The sequence below is a fragment of the Haliotis cracherodii genome, unplaced genomic scaffold, assembly GCF_022045235.1.
Source record: "Haliotis cracherodii isolate W230 unplaced genomic scaffold, xgHalCrac1.p SCAF_17, whole genome shotgun sequence".
NCBI lineage: Eukaryota > Metazoa > Mollusca > Gastropoda > Lepetellida > Haliotidae > Haliotis > Haliotis cracherodii.
This window is the reverse complement of record NW_027266272.1, coordinates 13,737,222-13,755,898: the sequence shown is the minus strand read 5'-3', so window position 1 is coordinate 13,755,898 and position 18,677 is coordinate 13,737,222. Positions and strand designations below refer to the sequence as shown.

The following is an 18,677-nucleotide window of genomic DNA, read 5'->3' as shown; positions in this document are numbered from 1 at the left end:
TCAGATACTGGTTTTATCACCTTTTTGTGATTTGATTTCAGTGCTTGATGTCACGGTTGAAATTGTTCTAATATCTGCTCTAGAACCTGTCAATTTCTCCCGGAGTAATCTCGTAACCCTATCTGTACAGACGAAGCTTACAAAGATGTAGAAGCCCTGAAGGCCGTTCAGGATGATGAAGATGTACCAGAGAATACTGACGTCCGCAAAGGCTGCACCAAAACTGAAACACCAAGACACACCCATGATGACAAATAACTTGCCATAGATGATCACCTTGGCTTTGTCCTTCTTTGAGGATGTGATATTTTCGGACAATTTCAGACTTTTCTCTATATTACAGAGCGTCATGGTAAAGGCAATAATGTTAACAAGAAGCATCAATGCCAGGGGTACACCAAACACCAGGAGAGACGCGCGAGGATTAGCGATCCAGCATATGCCATGTGCTCCATAGCCAATGTAAATATTGGGAACCTCCATGAAATCTAGAAGAGCCGATGTGGTGACAATACACAGAGGGATTCCATTGGCACAGAGGCTAAGGAAGCCATGCGCCTTTGTCGTATTCTGGTTCAAGGCGTTGACGCCTTTATTTGTGAATGTACGAGCCAGTGTTATTGACATGACGGTCATCCACATGAAGGAACTCAGCCAAGAGAAGTGCATAGCGATGGCAAGTGCCTGACACAGGACTCCAGTCGGCAGTTGAATGAGGAGAAGAAGGGTTTGGGCAACCAGAAGGGAGGCAGACAAAGACATGGTAAGACGACCAGGTAAATTCCTCAATTGAGGCAGCACTGAATACACGACCAGTGTGATCAGTAGACTAACCAGGGAAACACCAGACGTCACATAGGTCAGAATACCCTGAATGGGATCGTATTTGAAGAAAATTGGTGAGTGTCTCTCAGGCTCAGACTGAGTAAAGTTATGACAAGACAGCACTTCCTCTCCCACTATGAAGAAAGAAGCATTTGTCAGAATCACACCTGAATGTAAGTTTCTAAGATTCCCTTCCTCTTGTATGAAATCGGTTAGATTGTAAACAGCTGGATCACAATTTAGAGGAATTCCACACACAAATATCTTATATAGGTTGGGAGTTTCATTTTTCAAGCCAAGTACGAATGCAACAGAATTTAATGTATAATATTTATATGAGTCTGTGGCGTAGAGAGTCCCATTTAAAGTTTCTAAAGTGACGTTTATCATTTGCATAACTTCCCCATATGAACATAATAGGTCCCTTTCTAAATAATAATTCTGAAGAATGATATCCACGATCACAAGATCCGACTTTCTGAGGATCTTTTGGGCCATTATTGATAACAAGTGTTCCAGGGATCTACCATTTTCAATATAAATCCTAATCAGTTGTTTCAAATCCTGACTAGATTCCCATTCTACACTGTGAAAAGAAATGTCACTAGGAAGTGATGAAACATTAAGTATTTCAATGTGTGCATGTATTTCATGCAAATCTTTTAGACCAAACAGAGTTATTACGTTGTCAATCTGCATTGGGAGTTCTGTGAGAACATACACGCTAACCAGGAAATGTAATGTACCGTTTGGGAAGAGTTGGTTTTGGCTGTCAGCAAACACCACTCCACTGATAACACAAGTGCCATTGATAGCCTCTTTACCTTCCTGACAACGAATCTTACGACATATTTTCTCATAAGTATCGTACACCTCATCTGACTGACACTCAAGGCGAGGTGAGATAAGCTTACCATCTTTGGTTTGGAAGCGGACATCCTTGTCATTGAAATTAAACAAAATGCTAAAACCACCAGTTGCACCCTCAGTTTTTCTGTCCTCACCCTCATCTTCTAGTGTCTGAAGCGTACATGACACATCTTCCTCACCATGATGTAACTGAGCACAGTGTGGGTTTCTGTACTGTTTTGGCTGTATGTTTGAGTACACAGTATACCGATATGACCTGCATAATGATATCGCCTCAGAGTCATTACGCACTCGTATTTGATGGTTAATGTCCACATCCATACAGGAACGTCCTCCCATTCTTTCCATGTGGATCTTACAATATCCCGACAGATACTCTTCTATGTTTGTAAACCGATGTGATTCAGGTTTACAAGAAATAGATCTATCCCACTGAATCAATTTCTCTTCTGGAACACCATGACATCTTCCACAATACACGTTCTTAAACACAATGTCCACATCATGAATATATGAAGCTGGAGTGGACATTGAATAATTAGTAATAGACGGAGGTGACTCGCATAGTGGGTCTTCTTTATTCTGTGGACATTTTGCTATTAACCATATCAGATTTCCTTGTGGAATAAGAACACAACTTCTGTATCTGATATACAACGCCTGGAGTTGGATGACTGTCTCTGTTGTTTGGATCTTAGTGTCTTCGAAACCATCAGTAATGGTCCTAGCTTTAGTATCATGTTCAACAGGTTTCCATGCTTGCATAAGCAAGGCATTGATTAAGGTTTCATTTTCAGCCAATTCGGTGAAAGTGAAACTGTTGCTGAGACAAGTTGAAATGAAGTCATAACAACAGTCGCCATATGTAATGCATTTAATATCACAGTGACAATCCTGATTAGTTGTTTTAATGTGGCAGAATCCTTTGCAAGAATGTTTGTGACAGTATGGCATCTTAATGCTGTGAAACCGAAAGTGTGATAATGTCTCACATGTGAATTTCCGAAATGTGTCATTTGTTGAACACGTTGCACAATGACTGTTTCTCACCTTAACACCTGTATCTGTGACAACAGGATAGATATAACTTCTGCACATCAAGCTGTTAAGACTTGAAAAGGATCTATCAACCCCATGTGTTGGACACAAACTATGGTGAGTATCATGGTCCTGTCTGCATGGCCGGGGTTGTGCTTTAGCTGGTACTTCACTCACCACCCTGCATAATGAGGTCATCAATTTATGCATAAATTCATCGTATGTGATACCAGAACTGCCAGAAAAACCAGGGCACTTAGCTTCAGATGGCCACAGCATGACACTTTCCTTGTCTACACCATTGCATTGGGCACAAAAAATATTACGGAACACAATGTCAGGCTGTTGTCTCAGGGTCACTGGAACACTCCCAAGAGGATCAAGTGATGTGTTATGACATTTTGATACAATGTCAATTTTTGTATCGTCCAATGTTTCTTCAGTGTTGAGCTTTGAACAGCTTGAAATCATCCAGTAATGTTGAGTTCCTGTGCCATGATCTATTTCTTCACAACGTTTGAACAAGTACATCAACACGATCTCCCCAACGATGTTTTTGCTTTTCTTGATGTCCTGTATAATGTTAACAATACCACTTGTATTGTGAACACTATACAATAATGACGTTAGATTTTGTTGAAGGCAAAGAGAGAAAAAATCATAGCAGCAGTCCCCAAAAATAAAACAATCTTCATCACAAGTACACTGTGTATCAAAGTTTGTTTGATCTTCAGAGTTGTTTTTCGGTTCATCCTCGTCTGATGCATCATTTTCCGAAACAGGACCTGTGCTGTTTTGATCATCACCTCGCTGCCGACCATCCTCATTCAGCCCTCCAGATTGCACTTGCTGTGTATTGTTGGATGGAGGAGAGAAACGTTTTCTCCTCACAGATCTTGTTGGGCGATGAATCGTTAACCAACCTGAATCCCAACACCTGCCCATACATGTCCCTTTCTTACAGAGCAGATTGGCGTGAGCGTCTGGATACAAACATACAGGAATTAGAAATATTAATAAGAAAAAAGAGATGAGAACAGTTGGTTGGTTTGTTGTTTAACGCCGCACTCAGCAATATTCCAGCTATATGACGGCGGTCTGTAAATAATCGAGTCTGGACCAGACAATCCAGTGATTGATATCATGCGCATCGATCCACGCAATTGGGATCAATGACATATATCAACCAAGTCAGCGAGCCTGACCACCCGATCCCGTTAGTCGCCTTTTACGACAAGCATAGTCGCCTTTTACGGCAAGCATGGGTTGCTGAAGACCTACTCTACCCCTATATCTTCACGGGTCTGAGAACAGTTGTGTTGAGTAGATACATGGTCACTTCTTGCTGTCTATTCCTATGTGCAGTATCAAAATTTGTCACTGCAAAACAGAAGCAGCCCCTCTCAAGCAGCATTACATGCCACAACTCATTTCCAGTAAGTTTGCAAGACGCCAGTTTGAGGAAATACATGCCTCAACCCAGATTACAGACACAAGAACCAATTTCAAGTCTAATGGGATCAATTGTGATCTGAGAAACACAATACCTAAAACCTGGGAGTTCAATTCTATTTGCTAATGTAACAAGAGCGTCTTTGCAATTTTGCTCTTTAGACATTACTTCCAGTCTGATCAATTTTGTGTTGTGAAGCACAGGTCGTCAGTAACCCATGCGTGCCATAAAAGGCGACTATGCTTGTCGTAAGAGGCGACTGACGGGATCTGGTGGTCAGGCTCGCTGACTTGGTTCATGCATGTCATCGATCCCAAATGCGTGGATCGATGTTCATGATATTAATCACTGGAGTGTCTGGTCACGAGTCCATTATTTACAGACCGTCGTCATATAGCTGGAACATTGCTGAGTGCAGCGTTAAACAAAGAAACCATTTCATTGACACTAACGTTCCATGAAGGTCATTCGTCACCACTTCAATGTCGCAATGTCAGGAGTTTCGAATTTCGAATTTTCATCAGTTATAAGAAGATTAATGGACAAGACGGTCACTCACCCAGTGGATCAATAGGACTGTCCTTGCTTTTATTCTGGATATCTGATTCCTTGTCAGGAGGGTCTGTAAATTGCTTCAGACCAGGTTGGCCGATTTCCCCATGTGTCAATGAGCCTACTGGTAGGTCTGGTTGGAAAGAAGCTGCTTGCACATGAGGCATCAGCACAATCACCAACAGGGCAAGGCGTTGACAAGACCAATCTGAAAAGGGTGGAGATATTTATATTGGGATTAAACGTATGTATAATCTCAAATGTACTGTATATTGTTTATTTTTACAAACCTGTATTAGAAGGAAGGAAATGTGCTGGTAAGTGGAGGTTGGTAATTTGAAAAGTTACACATACACTTTTTCAGATGATACAATATTTGGTACATACTTTTGAACTCAATAAGAAGCGACAAAGACTCTTTCCTCCTTCATAAGAAATATCTGCTAAAAGCACAGTCGGTTGTATGATTCCGTTTCCATGAATCAGGATTAAATGGTGAATAGATGATACCAGGTGTTTGCGAAAAGGAAAGAGTAGCTGCTCAATTATCAGGACGCCACACTGTCACCGCGGAAAAGGCCAAGCTATATATTCTCTGAAGCAGATATTGAAGAAAAAGGATTTACTGGGTGGGTTGATACAATCAAGCTGTCGTTTGCAATCATTGGGGAACTTTCAGCAATGGGTTTTTCACTCTGCATCTCATTTCACAAATGCGGAAGACATTGCTAACTTGCTAAAAATGCCTCTTGAAGGTCATGAAACTAATGCAGGTTCAGAAACCTTTACTTTAATTCCGTATTATCAGGCTTTCTTTAGCGGGGGTTCTGGGACATCTATGATTATGTCAGTCTCCCATCACCGGCGTGTGGACCCGTGATCATCCTGGGTAGAATAGGTCTTCAGCAACCAATGTTTGCTGTAAAAGGCGACTATGCTTGTCATAACAGGCGACTAACGGGATCAGGTGGTCAGGCTCGCTGACTTGGTTCAATGCTCATGATAACCATCACTGGATTGTCTGGTCCAGACTCGATTATTAACAGACCGCCGTCATATAGCTGGAAAATTGCTGAGTGCGGCGTTAAACAAAAAAAACAACCAACCATCCTTCAAGAAATGGTATCGAAAGTTTGAACACAGCTGCTTCAAGTCATGCATGACATAGGCTATTGCAATAAGATTGCAACCCTATGTCAGTCATTTACTTGGAAGACCGTCTTACAGCGTGTCAGAGAATACAGACAGAAACAGTGTGAACTGCAATTGGGACGAACACTTCCTTTTTCATGCATTTTGTAATTGTTAAAAGAGAACAGCCAAAGTGAAGTGCCCCACCCAGGACGTACACTCGAACAGAGTCAAACTCACCAGTGAGCTAAAAATAGACCGGCATTTACACATATCAATATACATCAAATGGAACTAATGTGGTGGTCATCCTTATATACAATGCCCTTTCTCACTTTTTTGCAGCATATGTTTTGAATCCTATCAAAATTTAGTATTGTGGGATGGTACTGTGAGCATGGCACAGCGTCCTCAGCTGCTGTTGGGACAAACACTGTGGGCACTGTGAAATAGCTTCATACAAGCCCCTCATCATTGAGTGTCATTGTCATGAAGTCGTAGAACTCCAGCAGTCAGCATTCCTCGCCGCTTTTCTTTGATAGAATATCTCTGCATAGCAAGCCCTGGTAATCGTTTTTTATATTTCGAAGTTATCAACAAAAATCACACCCTTTGTATCCCAGAATACATTGGCTATAATTTTCAACACTGATCTTGACGACTTGGGTGCCGGAGAAGGGGAATGGTGACATTCATTGGATTGACATTTTGACTCGGGATCATAGTGGCAGACCCATGTTTCATCATTCATCATAGTTACAAATCTCTTTTTGAATTTAACGAAACCCACCTCAATTATCTCTAAATTGTCTCTGGCAATGTCAGTTCTTTCTTCCTGAAGATCATAATTTAGAAACTGGGGAACCCAAAGAGCAGATATTTTATTCATCTAAATATGTTCATGAATAATTTCAGTGGATCCATGGCTTAGACCTGTGTCTTCCTCAAGTTCAGCAATGGTAATATGTCTATCTCCTTGATTGAATCTTCATTGATGGAAGTTGAGGGACGTTCAGACCTACGATCATCACCAAGGCTTGTTCTCCCAGCCTTAAACATAGCTGCCCAACGCTAAACAGTGGAATAGCTTGGACACTTATCCCCATACACTTGTGACATGCGGTCATGAATTTCTTGAGGAGTATTTTACTCTAAAGTTATAAACTCGATGACTGCTCGGTACTCGTTCTTTTCCATTTCTGTGTCAATTTGGACCCCCATTCCGTTCAACTAGCAGTCACTAATATATAAACAGCCTCATCACTTGCAATGAACTACACAAACAATTTAATGCATTGACTAGTTCACTTTGTTATGGCCCATAATTGAAAGTTAATTAGCCCTCGTATTATCATTTATTACATTTCATGTTGCAAAGTCTGCCAACGTGTTGTATTGCCTTGCATCAGCATCCGACTATTATTAAACTATTATGTCGTTTATTTAGTTTAGTTCAATAAATATCATTGGGCACGATCTGGAGTTGTTATAAAGAGTTTTAAAAGAAATACAACCTTGACATCATACTTCGATAAAAAATGCTTCAAGATAACCTGAAAACAAATTGGTGAGGTGTACCAAGTTTTGCACAGGAAAGTGATAGGACTACCATAACCAGCTGTTGCAGTATTGGGATAGGGGGATCTCGAGAATTAGTGTTTACATGACATGTCAATGTCATGACAATGACTGATGTGACATTCGCACATCTTTGAACAGGGCGAACACAGCGAGCCTGGTAACTGTTGCGACATTATCGGTCACAATATGTGTGCACAAAGAATCATTAGACATCATGTTGTTCAAGTGTTGAGATATCGCAGAATCATGAAGCATGGGAAGGGTTGGTTTGTTGTTTAACGCCGCACTCAGCATAAAGGCAACTAACGGGGTCGGGTGGTCAGGCTCGCTGACTTGGTTGAGACATGTCATCGAACCAAATTGCGTGGATCGATGCTCATGATATCAATCACTGGATTGTCTGGTCCAGACTCGATTTTTTACAGACCTCCGACATATAGCTGGAATATTTCTGAGAGTGGCGTAAAAAACCCCAAAAAACCAACCTCTCGCGAGTCGAAATGGGTACTGTAAATTCTTACACTAAACTTTTGAAGAATGATGTTAATGAAGTTATGTTTTTGAACTATATATCAATTCGGAATTTTTAATATTTATCTGCTGTTTATTTATTGGTTAACCTAGTTGCACTCGTCAAGCCGAATGTCCGGGTTCGATTCCTCTTAAGAGTGAAATGTATGATGTCATTTGCTGGTGACCCCTGCCGAGATATTGCTGGAAGACTGATGAAATCAGCGAAAAATCCAACTCATTCACTAGCTCGTTCTGTTAAAGATATAGCAAGGCATCGATATCTCTAATAAGAGCACATGCACTCAATACGTTGAATGGATATCTACATCATTATAACAGAACGGGGCCGGTGGGGTAGCCTAGTGGATAAAGCGTTTGCTAGTCACACCGAAGCCCGGGTTCTATTCCCCATATGGGTACAGACTCACTTACTTGGTTGATGCATGTCATCATATCCCAATTACGTGGTTTACAGACCGCCGTCATATAGCTGGAATATTGCTGAGTGCGGTGTTAAACAACCAACCAACCAACCAACCAAAAAACCAACCAATTACGTGGATCGATGCTCACTTGTTTGCCTGGTCCAGTTTCGATTATGTACAGGCCTCCCTTAATAATATTCTCACCACCAAAGGAAACGCGAATACATACATGTTGGTTAATAGATGAAGACCTACTCATATTCAAGAGATATAAAATTGGTTCGATGCACCAACGAACATTCTGGTAATTGCGGGAACCGCTGCTCATGAACGCATCACACAGATCCAAGACTCAAGATGCACCATTTGTCTCGTGCGGTATTAGCGTGTAAAGTTTGGAAATCACGTGCATATCGTGATAAGAATAAAGACACTGTGGTAACACTTGAAGTTGACATTTGTCATTATGCTGTACACAACGGAAACATCTCTTCTTAACGTACATACTTCTCTCCATGTTTCTACCGTTCGCGTTCATTTTGGCGGTGAGTATATGGAGATGGGATATTGATTCGTTAACCAACACTCAAAATACAGTCGCATGTGGTCAACTGATCTGAGCAGGCTAAACAATTGAATAATCAGATAATATCCGCTTTGGGACACAAGTAATTCAAAGTAAACATGACTGACGTTTTAGATTGAATGCATTTCAACTGAGCGCTTGAAACGAAATGCTACGGATATTACACACGTGTGAAACATACCTCAACAGAATATTACTTACTTTTCATCGTCTGTGTCGTGTCAAATGCCTCTGGTGGTGGAGTGTTTAGTAAAGATGCCTTGCGCCTGGCTTCTCGATCAACTAAGTGAATCTGTAGTCCTCAATTACAACCGTTTGCAATGAAAACAGAGAGGTCTTTATTACCAGATTTAGTGGGAAAACGTATTGATCTGTTTAAATGATCCATCATTAAGCTGAACAATTATTTACTTGTCAGCAACATAGATTCCATCTAAAGGCTTTAATGATCGTCATGAAATAATGCTAAGGTAGGCTTGATTACATCCACTATAGTAACATGTTTATTGAATATCGGTTTAAAAGCATTGGCTCCTGTAGGCGAAAGGATTTATTAATGAGAGTGTCTTGATTGTACATTGATAAAATGTGATTACAAATTCACCTGTTTACTTAGCTTTATACAGAAAGTTGATTCGGGTTTGTACAACTAGCGATAGGCTGTTACCCGTGACAATTAGCTTTTAACGAGTATTTATTTATAATATCTATTCAATCTAATGAAGATAAAAACAGCGGTGAACGCTGCACAAATTAACTTATTTCTATCACGATCCAATGTTCTTTGTTTAAATGATCACAACAGAGGCTTTCTAGTTTCTCATAATACTCATTTCACAAAGCAATTATACAAAAATATAGGTTGAAAAGGTTTTTGAAATGGTGCCCCTATTCTAGATCTGGATGTGATCACTGTTTAACTTCTGGGCCGGTCTGCTTCCACATAAGGATATTGTGTCAGGGACATTTGGAAAGAATAAATACAGGAAACTCCGTAATCCAGGCCCCAGATAATCCAGAAACTGGCATACAACGAGCATGAGGATATTATTTAGTACCAAATGAATCAAATCTGACACTTTTGCTAACTACTACTAAGCTGGGAGTTTGCGCTTTATATGTGTCCCTACCCTGGCAGTGCGAACTATTGTGATCAATGTTATCAGCCCTCTACGCCTATCAGTGTCTGTTTGGTTATAAGTTCCAGAGCTCCATGATAGCCTTGTAATGTTGCTTCACACTGATCTATTCAATGAATACTAATCGTTATTTCTATCGCTCTTATTCACGTTTAGGATATTGCTTCATTGTAATTGAGTTGCTACAACAGAAAAGGACGGATCCATACATGTTTTGCGAAACTTTATTCACCATAAACAAAAGCTGCACAGATACAACCTGACTTAATGTAACAGTTACTGCAAGTTAAAGTTAACCTGCGATGACCCGTAGCGATTCCTGGTGAGAATTGGTTCGGAGCATCCCATGCTTTTACCATGCGACTAAATGGATCGGGTGCTGACTTGGTTGACTGCGCGTCCATGCAACCCAACTGCTTTCATCGTTGATCATAATATAAAGCACTGGTTTGTCTTGTCCATACTCGATTATTTTCAGGCCACCGTCACATACATTGAATATTCCAATTAATTCCAACGAGTTAACAAACGTTCTTAACTTCACCTTCAGTCCAGAGAGATCGGTTTGAATGGAAACTAGAGCCATGACCAACACTGAATTCTAGCCATCTTAATAGCAATGCGATTGCGCCTAGGAATTCAAGCCTAGTTAGGCAAGGGTGTAAACTGGACTATTATAGTCAGTTAACTCTCTTGCCTCGGGAAGATGACAGAGATTTTGATGCACTGATTGATTGCATTTTAACAAGAAATAAATGTGGTGGTTTGAATAGCCGATGAAGCAAGCATGTTATGTTAACAAGTAATCGTTGACAAACAGCTACCAGCTGAGTTGGAAATGGTATGACATCCTTTGTGGCGGTGAGAGAAAACCTCCAATCTATTTTGCAAAACCACATACGGCTGGGTGAGAAACCAAGGTGAATTAAATACACATGCCATGCTGGTGTGCAGCTATTGAAAGAAACAATACTGGAGTTACCGTCTACTCTGTGATCACGTGAGAAAGGACACGCTGAAGGACAAACTGTCTCTGTCAAACTCACCGTCGAGTGACCTAGATGCATATATGTAAATGTAAATGTGAAGCACTACAACATCCAAACCAAACCTTTACATAAACATACTATCCGTCATGGACGCCGAAAATAGGCTACGTTTAGAACAATAAAAAGGAAGAATTTCAAAAAAAAATGTCACCTCTTCCCTCAAAGCTGTTTGGTTACACATTCGTTCGTAGCTATAGGTGAGTGAATGGGTTTAATGCCTCTTCGAGGAGTATATTAGTTAAATTATGGCACATTAGCCTAAAATGTGGTTGGAATACCCAATATGGCGGAAGAAGTACACATTTGGTGAGACCACGCACACGTTTATGCTTTAGTTGATCCTATAGTTGTGCATGTACTTTGCCAGTGAGATATTTGATGCCGTGTGAACTGAGTCAGTGGTGTCAAAACACAGTCATAGATGACGAGTCACAAGGCCACAAATACCTTGGCCAATAACCTATTCATGCTATAAAGCAACACGACACTCGCCATATAAGCCGATAAGTATGTCAAATCTGATGTACGATGCAACCAAACAACCAATAGCCATAATCTTCGTCACATTCATGACACAATATATACGTATACCATACAAGGATACTATTCTCTACACCAAATGCTCCGAGCATTATACATGATATTAATAATAATAGGCCATTTATATTGTGTGTATTTCCATCCCACTCAGGGGCATGCTCAAAGTGCTATTTTCACCCCGGTCTCAGGATCAGTGTGCACTCAACAATCATTCTCAGCTCCGTGGGGAGTATACAACCCAAGCTGCCTGTTAGGCGCTAGAAGGATAACAATCACAGAGGTGAGCACAGGCACATTCCGAGCAAAGTCAGTTGCTCAAGGAGACACCTCGTGTGTTAATGTGCTTCAGTGTAGGGAAGGACCGAAGCCCAAGAAACTATTAGGAGCCAAACACCCGAAATGCGGTCCCCCATCCGAGGACTCTCCACGACCGACGTTGGTTCACCTGTGCACAGGACCATGTGTCGCCATGGTATTACACACAATCGTACCATAATACCCATTATACGAGAACAAGAATATTGATCAGACTTATAACCTATACATATACAATTCCTTCATTTTTTTCATTTTCTCACCTTTCCAAAGTGAGAGTGGTTCTAATGTCGTCTTACATCGTACTGTCGAGAACAGTTTATGTACATATGCTCTGCAAAAAAGGAAGTAAAAGTCGGCAGTGTAGTCGGCATCCATACACAACAAATGGAAAAATTAATGGTCATTTTTGTCTTGTTCTGACTTCTGAGCAGGAATTCAGATTTATGTGCATAAAAAATACAGATCAGCAAGAAGGGGGTGGTGGATTGGGGTGGTGGGGTGTGGGGGCAAAATTGGTACCCATGGGGATGCCTACGTTTTGTCAAAATGTCTTACCCCTTGATGTTACGTAGATGTTATCAATGGGGAACTCAAGCATTTCATATATTGTTTACTCAGTAAACTTCAGATGACATTTGCTTTTGATTTTAACAGTTTTCTCTGGGATTTTGAGAATCCCTATATTAAAATTCCACTTGTATCGAATACTCAAAGGATTATGGTGACTCTTTGAGACATTGATTTGGTGCTGTGAAAATTTTGTGCTTATGTTTATAATCAGATACTGGTTTTATCACCTTTTTGTGATTTGATTTCAGTGCTTGATGTCACGGTTGAAATTGTTCTAATATCTGCTCTAGAACCTGTCAATTTCTCCCGGAGTAATCTCGTAACCCTATCTGTACAGATGAAGCTTACAAAGATGTAGAAGCCCTGAAGGCCGTTCAGGATGATGAAGATGTACCAGAGAATACTGACGTCCGCAAAGGCTGCACCAAAACTGAAACACCAGGACACACCCATGATGACAAATAACTTGCCATAGATGATCACCTTGGCTTTGTCCTTCTTTGAGGAGGTGATATTTTCGGACAATTTCAGACTTTTCTCTATATTACAGAGCGTCATGGTAAAGGCAATAATGTTAACAAGAAGCATCAATGCCAGAGGTACACCAAACACCAGGAGAGACGCGCGAGGATTAGCGATCCAGCATATGCCATGTGCTCCATAGCCAATGTAAATATTGGGAACCTCCATGAAATCTAGAAGAGCCGATGTGGTGACAATACACAGAGGGATTCCTTTGGCACAGAGGCTAAGGAAGCCATGCGCCTTTGTCGTATTCTGGTTCAAGGCGTTGACGCCTTTGTTTGTGAATGTACGAGCCAGTGTTATTGACATGACGGTCATCCACATGAAGGAACAGAGCCAAGAGAAGTGCATAGCGATGGCAAGTGCCTGACACAGGACTCCAGTGGGCAATTGAATGAGGAGAAGAAGGGTTTGGGCAACCAGAAGGGAGGCAGACAAAGACATGGTTAGACGACCAGGTAAATTCCTCAATTGAGGGAGCAGTGAATACACGACCAGTGTGATCAGTAGACTAACCAGGGAAACACCAGACGTCACATAGGTCAGAATACCCTGTATGTGATCGTATTTGAAGAAAATTGGTGAGTGTCTCTCAGGCTCAGACTGAGTAATGTTATGACAAGACAGCACTTCCTCTCCCACTATGAAGAAAGAAGCATTTGTCAGAATCACACCTGAATGTAAGTTTCTAAGATTCCCTTCCTCTTGTATGAAATCGGTTAGATTGTAAACAGCTGGATCACAATTTAGAGGAATTCCACACACAAATATCTTATATAGGTTGGGAGTTTCATTTTTCAAGCCAAGTACGAATGCAACAGAATCTAATGTATAATATTTATATGAGTCTGTGGCGTAGAGAGTCCCATTTAAAGTTTCTAAAGTGACGTTTATCATTTGCATAATTTCCCCATATGAACATAATAGGTCCCTTTCTAAATAATAATTCTGAAGAATGATATCCACTATCACAAGATCCGACTTTCTGAGGATCTTTTGGGCCATTATTGATAACAAGTGTTCCAGGGATCTACCATTTTCAATATAAATCCTAACCAATTGTTTCAAATCCTGACTAGATTCCCATTCTACACTGTGAAAAGACATGTCACTAGGAAGTGATGAAACATTAAGTATTTCAATGTGTGCATGTATTTCATGCAAATCTTTTAGACCAAACAGAGTTATTACGTTGTCAATCTGCAGTGGGAGTTCTGTGAGAACATACACGCTAACCAGGAAATGTAATGTACCGTTTGGGAAGAGTTGGTTTTGGCTGTCAGTAAACACCACTCCACTGATAACACAAGTGCCATTGATAGCCTCTTTACCTTCCTGACAACGAATATTACGACATATTTTCTCATAAGTATCGTACACCTCATCTGACTGACACTCAAGGCGAGGTGAGATAAGCTTACCATCTTTGGTTTGGAAGCGGACATCCTTGTCATTGAAATTAAACAAAATGCTAAAACCACTAGCTACTTCATCAGATGGTGCCAAGTGTTTTTTCTCACACTCGTCAGCTAGAGTCTCAAGCGTACATGAAACATCTCCCTCACCATGATGTAACTGAGCACAGTGTGGGTTTCTGTACTGTTTTCGCTGTATGTTTGAGTACACAGTATACCGATATGACCTGCATAATGACATCGCCTCAGAGTCATTACGCACTCGTATTTGGTGGTTAATGTCCACATCCATACAGGAACGTCCACCCATTCTTTCCATGTGGATCTTACAATATCCCGACAGATACTCTTCTATGTTTGTAAACCGATGTGATTCAGGTTTACAAGAAATAGATCTATCCCACTGAATCAATTTCTCTTCTGGAACACCATGACATCTTCCACAATAAATGTTCTTAAACACAATGTCCACATCATGAATATATGAAGCTGGAGTGGACATTGAATAATTAGTAACAGACGGAGGTGACTCGCATAGTGGGTCTTCTTTATTCAGTGGACATTTTGCTATTAACCATATCAAGTTTTCTTGTGGAATAAGAACACAACTTCTGTATCTGATATACAACGCCTGGAGTTGGATGACTGTCTTTGTTGCTTGGATCTTGGCGTCTTCGAAACCCTCATTATTGGTCCTAGCTTTAGTATCATGTTCAACAGGCTCCCATGCTTGCATAAGCAAGGCATTGATTAAGGTTTCATTATCGGCAAATTCGGTAAAAGTGAAACTGTTGCTGAGACAAGTTGAAATGAAGTCATAACAACAGTCGCCATATGTCATGCATTTAATATCACAGTGACAATCCTGATTAGTGGTTTTAATGTGGCAGAATCCTTTGCAAGAATGTTTGTGACAGTATGGCATCTTAATGCTGTGAAACCGAAAGTGTGATAATGTCTCACATGTGAATTTCCGAAATGTGTCATTTGCTGAACACGTTGCACAATGACTGTTTCTCACCTTAACACCTGTATCTGTGACAACAGGATAGATATAACTTCTGCACATCAAGCTGTTAAGACTTGAAAAGGATCTATCAACCCCATGTGTTGGACACAAATTATGGTGAGTATCATGGTCCTGTCTGCATGGCCGGGGTTGTGCTTTAGCTGGTACCTCACTCACCACCCTGCATAACGAGGCCATCAATTTATGCATAAATTCATCGTATGTGATACCAGAACTGCCAGATAAACCAGGGCACTTAGCTTGAGATGGCCACAGCATGACACTTTCCTTGTCTACACCATTGCATTGGGCACAAAAAATATTACGAAACACAATGTCAGGCTGTTGTCTCAGGGTCACTGGAACACTCCCAAGAGGATCAAGTGATGTGTTATGACATTTTGATACAATGTCAATATTTGTATCGTCCAATGTTTCCTCAATGTTGAGCTTTGAACAGCTTGAAATCATCCAGTAATGTTGAGTTCGTGTGCCATGATCTATTTCTTCACAACGCTTGAACAAGTACATCAATACGCTCTCCCCAACGATGTTTTTGCTTTTCTTGATGTCCTGCATAATGTTTACAATACCACTTGTATTGTGAACACTATACAATAATGACGTTAGATTTTGCTGAAGGCAAAGAGAAAAAAAATCATAGCAGCAGTCACCAAAAATAAAACAATCTTCATCACAAGTACACTGTGTATCAAAGTTTGTTTGATCTTCAGAGTTGTTTTTCAGTTCATCCGCGTCTGATACATCATTTTCCGAAACAGGACCTGTGCTGTTTTGATCATCACCTCGCTGCCGACCATCCTCATTCAGCCCTCCAGATTGCACTTGCTGTGTAATGTTGAATGGAGGAGGCAAACGTTTGCTCCTCACAGATTTCGTTGGGCGATGAATCGTTAACCAACCTGAATCCCAACACCTGCCCATGCATGTCCCTTTCTTACAGAGCAGATTGGCGTGAGCGTCTGGAGTCAAATATACAGGAATTAGAAATATTAATCAGAAAAAAGAGATAAGAACAGTTGGTTGGTTGGTTTGTTGTTTAACACCGCACTCAGCAATATTCCAGCTATATGACGGAGGTCTGTAAATAATCGAGTCTGGACCAGACAATCCAGTGATTGATATCATGAGCATCGATCAACGCAATTGGGATCGATGACATATATCAACCAAGTCAGCGAGCCTGACCACCCGATCCCGTTAGTCGCCTTTTACGACAAGCATAGTCGCCTTTTACGGCAAGGATGGGTTGCTGAAGACCTATTCTACCCCTGAATCTTCACGTGTCTGAGAACAGTTGTGTTGAGTAGATACATGGTCACTTCTTGCTGTCTTTTCCTATGTGCATAGTATCAAAATTTGACACTGCAAAAACAGAAGCAGCCCCTCTCAAACATCATTACATGCCACAACTCATTTCCAGTAAGTTCGCAAGACGCCAGTTTGAGGAAATACATGCTCACGACAACCTCAACCCAGATTACAGACACAAGAATCAATTTCGAGTCTAATGGGATCAATTGTGATCTGAGAAACACAATACCTAAAACCTGGGAGTTCAATTCTATTTGCTATTGTAACAAGAGCATCTTTGCAATTTTGCTCTTTAAGACATTACTTCCAGTCTGATCAATTTTGTGTTGTGAAGCACAGGTCGTCAGTAACCCATGCTTGCCATAAAAGGCGACTATGCTTGTCATAAGAGGCGACTAACGGGCTCGGGTGGTCAGGCTCGTTGACTTGGTTCATGCATGTCATCGATCCCAAATGCGTGGATCGATGCTCATGATATTAATCACTGGAGTGTCTGGTCACGTGTCCATTATTTACAGACCGCCGTCATATAGCTGGAACATTGCTGAGTGCAGCGTTAAACAAAGAAACCATTTCATTGACACTAACGTTCCATGAAGGTCATTCTTCACCACTTCAATGTCGCAATATCGAGAGTTTTGAATTTTCATCAATTTTAAGAAAATTAATGGACAAGGAGGTCACTCACCCAGTGGATCAATAGGACTGTCCTTGCTTTTATTCTGGATATCTGATTCCTTGTCAGGAGGGTCTGTAAATTGCTTCAGACCAGGTTGGCCGATTTCCTCACGTATCAATGCGCCTGCTGGTAGGTCTGGTTGGAAAGAAGCTGCTTGCACTTGAGGCATCAGCAACATCACCAACAGGGCAAGGCGTTGACAAGACCAATCTGAAAAGGGTGGACATATTTATATTGAGATCAAACGTATGAATAATCTCAAATGTACTGTATATTGTTTATTTTTCTAAACCTGTATTAGAAGGAAGGTTGGTAATTTGAAAGTTACACATACACGTTATGTCAATTACTTTTTCAGATGTTTTTGCAATGGAAAATAGCTACAATATCTGGTACATACTTTTGAACTCAATAAGAAGCGACAAAAGCTCTTTCCTCCTTCATAAGAAATATCTGCTAAAAGCATAGTCGGCTGTATGATTCCGTGTCTGTGAATCACGATTAAATTGTGAATAGATGAAACCAGGTGTTTGTGAAAAGGTAAGAGTAGCTACTCAATTATCAGAACGCCGCACTCCCACCGTGGAAATGGCCAAGCTATGTTCTCTGAAGCAGATATCGAAGAAAAGGATTTACTGGGTGGCCTGATACAAACGAGCATCTCATTTCACAACTGTAGAAGACATTGCTAACTTACTGAAAATCCCGCTTGAAGGTCATGACACTAACGCAGATTCAAAAACATTTACTTTCGTTCCGTATCAGACTTTCATTAGCCGGGATTCTGGGACATCTATGATTATGTCAGTCTCCCATCACCGGCGTGTGGACCCGTGAAGATCCGGGGTAGAATATTCAGCAACCCATGCTTGAAGTAAAAGGCGACTGTGCTTGTCCTAAAAGCTGACTAACGGGATCCGGTGGTCAGATCGTTGACTTGGTTGATGCAGGTCTCCGTATCCCAATTGCGTGGAATGATGTTCATGATATCAATCCCTGGACTGTCTTGAAGTAAAAGGCGCCTGTGCTTGTCCTAAAAGCTGACTAACGGGATCCGGTGGTCAGACTCGTTGACTTGGTTGATGCAGGTCTCCGTATCCAAATTGCGTGGATTGATGTTCATG

The 18,677-nt window shown here is 40.9% G+C and overlaps 2 protein-coding genes across 2 annotated transcripts; both read right to left on the bottom strand.

Annotated features, from left to right (window-relative positions):
* Positions 1-2,034, bottom strand: LOC139464629 (probable G-protein coupled receptor Mth-like 10). The gene has a single exon (XM_071246155.1). The coding sequence runs from the start codon at positions 2,032-2,034 to the stop codon at positions 1-3; it is 2,034 nt and encodes a 677-aa protein (XP_071102256.1).
* Positions 2,035-12,797: 10,763 nt separating this feature from the next.
* LOC139464628 (uncharacterized) lies at positions 12,798-14,840 on the bottom strand. The gene has a single exon (XM_071246154.1). It carries the CDS (start codon positions 14,838-14,840, stop codon positions 12,798-12,800), a length of 2,043 nt encoding a protein of 680 aa, XP_071102255.1.
* Positions 14,841-18,677: the final 3,837 nt, after the last annotated feature.

Bases quoted from the DNA above. Each gene is read 5' to 3' on its own strand.
- LOC139464629 (XM_071246155.1), bottom strand. From the start codon at position 2,034: ATGGGAGGACGTTCCTGTATGGATGTGGACATTAACCATCAAATACGA.
- LOC139464628 (XM_071246154.1), bottom strand. From the start codon at position 14,840: ATGGGTGGACGTTCCTGTATGGATGTGGACATTAACCACCAAATACGA.